General features: G+C 49.3%; 1 protein-coding gene across 1 annotated transcript; it reads right to left on the minus strand.

Moving 5' to 3' along the window:
• Positions 1-1,447: 1,447 nt before the first annotated feature.
• snai1b (snail family zinc finger 1b) lies at positions 1,448-3,364 on the minus strand. Its single transcript, XM_084480116.1, has 3 exons — positions 3,102-3,364; positions 2,141-2,752; positions 1,448-1,665 (listed from the first exon to the last, which is right to left on the minus strand). The coding sequence occupies exons 1-3, from the start codon at positions 3,175-3,177 to the stop codon at positions 1,484-1,486; spliced, it is 870 nt and encodes a 289-aa protein (XP_084336242.1). The 5' UTR covers positions 3,178-3,364; the 3' UTR covers positions 1,448-1,483.
• Between the last annotated feature and the right edge of the window lie 1,958 nt (positions 3,365-5,322).

Below are 5,322 nucleotides of genomic sequence, written 5' to 3' on the forward strand. Positions count from 1 at the left end.
CGTTGATGTGTGTGTATATGTGTGTTTGTCCCCAATCAGCAGTGGAAGACAACATTGTTAGCGTATATGGTACTCTTCAGTCTGAGCTAAAATGCTTGTTGCAAAAGACAGTTATTCATTGCTGATGCCAAAGGTTTGCTGTATGGACAATGACAGTAGCTCACATGCACACATTTGCCGGGCAAGTATATTTAATTCCCGCCCTCTTCAACTCTTACATCCAGCTGGGACCCCTCCTGTGGCAGGAAGACAGTCGGAGGAATCCCCCCACACACACACACATAAAACAACACTAAGAACCTGCTAATCGTCTAACTATCCGACTAGGGATACTGGACCCTTTCATTTTGTCTTTATTTATCCTAGTCTGCAGCCATCACTGCCCATCGCCACAGCAACATGTGCTCAGTGTGTGTGAGCGGTACGACAGCCTGGCAGGTGTGCGCAGGTGTTCCACGCGTCACTCAGCATTACACAAACCGGTCTGCACGCACACTCATATTGCCTCCCTGGCCATTGAGAATCTGTCAGAATGAGCCTAATGAACTCTTTGGCTGGTAAACCTTGATACAATACAACTGTTGAAGTACGATTAATGGACATAGAGAGAGAAGTAGGGTTTTAAAAAAAACACTTTATTTACACATGGCTTAAACACAAGGCACTAGTGACAGGAATCATATCTCCCCGTTTATAAAAAAAAGGCATGTAAAAAAAAAAATCTGGTTCAGAACCAATCATATACAGTATAAGCACCGAATCTTCCAGTTAGGTTGGGATGTACATCGTGGCAGTTCTCTCTTTGGTCAATTGCTTTTCGGGCTCCGTGTTAAATTGCGGGGAGGGAAAATGGGAGGCGAGGACGACCGGGGCGCACAGAGGAGGAGGGTCTCCTGTCGTCAGGCCACAACTAACACATCTCTCCGCACCCTGCCTCCACTGCGCACAATGCACAGACAGCTGTCTTAACACACACTTACAGCTGCTCATATACATGCATGCCATGTATGTAGAGTATGGAGAGGAATGACATCCTCTGTATGCACACAGCTGCAAGATGGCCACAGTCCCGGACCGGCAGGCACCAATGGGGTTTCCTGGGAATTAACTGGATGTCCAGCTGCCCCCCAACACACACACACACACACACACACACACACACACACACACACACACACACACACACACACACACACACACACACACACACACACACACACACACACACACACACACACACACACACACACACCTCCCCGCTTTCAGTTCATTCCTGGCTCCTGGTTGAGCGCTGACCAACACCCAGCCAAGTGTCCTCTGAGTCACATTCTGTTCTGAGCTCGCCCAGAAACAGGGGGCCGCCGCCGGCCCTAGCCAGAGGGCCGGTGACCCAGGAGGGGGGGGTGGGTGGGGGGTGGGGGACGGACAACAGGGTTTGGGTTGTGCATGGAATGGAGGGGGAAGGAGGGGTGGGGTGGGCGTACTACCGGGCCGGGCAGCACCCCGACGCGGCGTGCTTGTGCAGCAGCGACATGCGGCTGAAGGTCCGAGAGCAGGAGCCACACATGTACTTCTTCACCTCAGAGTGCGTCTGCAGGTGGGCGCGCAGGTTGGAGCGGTCGGCGAAGGCCCGGCTGCAGTGCTGGCAGGAGAAGGGTCGCTCGCCTGGTCGGGGGAAGGGGGTGGAGTTAGTTGTAGGCCTCAGGAACATTCGAGCGGTCGTTAACAGGCCGTCAAAGTGGTAACACCCCCACCTCCCCACCCTTCCATTTGCCCTTTGTTTTTCTAATGACTTGCAGGGTCTATACTAACTAGACTCAAAAAAGGCTCTCCCACTCCTGATTTAATTAGTGAGCGATGATGTGGATTGACTTCACCCCCCCCCCCCCCGACGCCCCGCCCCGGCATACATTCAGGATGTGATTTTATAAAGAAAGGACCCACACTAAACAATAACATTTGCTTACACTGCAAAAAAGGCGTCAATGAATGTCAACGAGCCACACACACACACACACACACACACACACACACACACACACACACACACACACACACACACACACACACACACACACACACACACACACACACACACACACACACACACACACACACACACTTTCTAGCTGGATCTCACCTGTGTGCGTGCGGATGTGGCCCCGGAGCAGCCAGGGCCTGGAGAAGGCCTTGCCACAGGTGGGACACACGCAGGGCAGCGTGTGAGAGCGGATGTGCATCTTCAGGGCCCCCAGGCTGGTGTACTCCTTGGGACAGTGTTTGCAGTGGAAGGATGCTCTGGGAGTGGAGGAAGGGATGGTGATGGTGGTGGTGGCGGAGGAGGAGGGCTGGCTGGAGGGCAGACCGTGCACCTCGGGCTCCCCGGCGCCGCGGTGGTGGGACTGAAGGTGGTGGGACTGGAGGTGGTGGGCCAGGGCGGAGGAGCTGACGTAGCTCTTGCTGCAGCGGGTGCAGTGGTGAGCGCGTTGGAGGGCCACAGGGCTGGGCGGGTCGGAGGTGCGGCCGCCGTCCTCCTCCTCCTCCTCCTCCTCTTCTTCCCCGCTGCTGCTGAAGGGGGAGCTGCTGAGGTCGAGCGGCCCCAGGGGCGAGGAGGAGGGGGTGCTGGGGGACACGGGGGCGAGGGCCGCAGGGAAGTTGTCCACGCCGCACAGCAGGCCCGCGGGGTAGCAGGTCAGGGCCGAACTGTTTGCCCCTGTTGGGAGTTCAGCCAGAGGGTGGCGAGGAAAAACAACTGCAAGGAGAAAAGGAGGGAGTCAGGTGGATTTTACTTCACCTAAATGAGCAGCTAATCTTATTAAACGGTAAGCCCTTTTTCTGTCTTGGTGTCTCCTTACGGTCAAGCACATTCACCATAGACGTCACGTGATAAATTGAAGCAGTTCTCATTTAGTCTACATCTATTCTGTTTAAACAAAGATATGCATGCCTGTGTAACATGATTTGGGAAGTGTAATGTTAAACATAAACCTATTAATGTGATCGGAAGTCGAATTTACAGAAGTTATAAGGTTTAGTGATATTCAACAGAAATGTGGTAATAAATTAGATCACAGATAACAGTAGGCCAATAGTTAACTTACCAGACTGGCATTCCAATTCACTGTAATTGGGCTTCTTGTGGGAGAAATACTTCTTCACGAGGAAGGAGCGAGGCATTTTGAAAATGTAATGTTGTTCAGACAAAAAGGAGAACAAAAATCCAAGAAGCTGTTCCTCAAGTCCGGAATAAGATGTGCTAGAGGAAGCCGACGCCTCAAGTTATGCGTGCAGTAGGTTCCAAAGGTGCTTCCCAATTAGAGAGCCCGGAGTCAACAGCCTGGTAGACCTCTACAAGTTGCACTCTAAATTGGATGTTGTGAGGTTTCCCCCCTCATATAGTGACCAGAGGGGGCGAGTGGGTGGGTAGGTGGGTGTGTAGGAGGGCGCGCGAATCCCCGCCCCGAAGACACCCATACGGGATAACAGTGACACTGAAGTTCCACACGTGTTCAACGACGGCCCAAAATGTGGAAATGTTGTTGTCTAATTAAAAGATAGGCATACACATTTTGTGTTTTGGTATTCTCTGTGTCTGTATCAATTCAACTCCTCAAGTGTGAAATCCATATATATATTTTTTTAAATGGTGTAGCCAAACTACTTTTTTTTTTGTATGCGCCTCTTATTTTTATTTTGATGTTACTTGGTAAAATACAGGCTGCACTGTCATTGATGACTTATTTGCAATGAATTTAAAAGAGCTCTACAGCGTCATCTGTTGGATTAAATTACACTTGACCCACACCTGTCTTTTTATTAATTTATTTTCAGAGCCGATTATATTGGCTGTATGTGTGCTTGTCCCCTATTTGGGAAGGAAAACAATGGTGAGGGCTTTAGATACATGGATCTGTGTTAAAAATGGATAAGTGATATGGGGGTAAAAAAAAGTGGTTACTTCCTGTGCCGGTGGGTTTAGAGAATCACACACACGGTTCTTTCACTGCTGCAAAAGATCACGCACCGCAATAATGGCTTTAAAGGCAGTTCACGCGACGGGAAACCCCTCGGTTGAATGAATGACTTGCTGTTCTCCTTCACGCGGTCACAGCGGGTCTCCGACGAGCCGTACTGATGTGAACAATTTGATGAACTCTAAGCTCGTCATTGCCCAAGGTACCGTGAAATGTTACCCCCCGTGGTGGCGGTTTTAGGGATGGCCTGTAGGCACACACGGCTCTACAAATTGCACTTTATTAGCCAAGCGACTTTTGTGATCGTGGCTCAAATGCGGATCGGACAGGGGGGAGGTCTTTCTCATGAGGTGTCGTCTACCACCTCCACCAACTCCAATTAAGTCACACAAACTCCATTGACTCAAAATGACATTTTGCCCAGGCTTATTTCTATTAATTGGTATTTGGAGTTGTATAGTATGGTATGATATTTCACATAGGCCTACATGTTCCTTGATGGAATGGTTGGGCATTTTTGAGACATAGGCTATGTAAGCTACTTAATTTTACGTTAGTTAAGCCTTTAATAACGTTTTCTGAATAATTTAATGAAAAGAGCAGCATTTGGAGAAAGCCAGTGTAGTCAGTCAGTTACTATGACAGCGACAGGGCTCGCTTGCTCCAGTGACCCCAACAATGACTAAATGGGGTATACATTGCCTAATTTGGTTATCTTAAAAGTTGCAAAAGTCCTGATGCAAAACACAATGAATGTTCATCTTTTAAAATGTTATTTATTATACGAAGAAGGGATGCTTCCACCTCTTATACCTGGTAGTGTGAGCGTGGCCATGTGTGGATAATCCCATCAGGTGGCCGTCACTGTCTGGGGCCAAATTAGAACGGAATGGTGCGGCCATAAGTGGCCATTTTTAGCGGTGCAAAACGACATCAAAGATATATGGTGGTAGACTTCGGGAAGGGATAATCGTTATGCACCTGTCTAAAGACGCCATTGTTCTGGTCGGCTGGAATGTCACGGCATGCCCAAAAGTTCACACATCGTTAGGACGCTGGTTGACGCCGACGCCAAGCAGACTGGGGGTCGTGGAGGGCAAAGCTGCAGTAAAAACAAAAGGCAAATACCAAAGACATACGTGAAAGTAGAAGACCGGCTGCTGTCGGTCTGCATGACACAATATGGGCCGCATTTGTAGGTGTGCTCGAATGTAAAATAACAATGCAAAATAACAAAACTGTTTTTCAATCTAGAAATGGCGGTATATAGGTTATAATAAGGGTGCCGTGTTCGAAGCAAATTTACACAAGGCCTACTCTGCCGTGCCAGAATTAAGTTCAAAAGTGA

This window comes from Micromesistius poutassou (assembly GCF_964030765.1).
Source record: "Micromesistius poutassou genome assembly, chromosome: 15".
NCBI classification, from domain to species: domain Eukaryota; kingdom Metazoa; phylum Chordata; class Actinopteri; order Gadiformes; family Gadidae; genus Micromesistius; species Micromesistius poutassou.

Coding starts and splice junctions, on each gene's coding strand:
- snai1b (XM_084480116.1), bottom strand. CDS start 3,177: ATGCCTCGCTCCTTCCTCGTGAAGAAGTATTTCTCCCACAAGAAGCCC. Junction 2,753..3,101: donor TGAATTGGAATGCCAGTCTG/GTAAGTTAACTA, acceptor TTCTCCTTGCAG/TTGTTTTTCCTCGCCACCCT. Junction 1,666..2,140: donor CCACATCCGCACGCACACAG/GTGAGATCCAGC, acceptor TCCCCCGACCAG/GCGAGCGACCCTTCTCCTGC.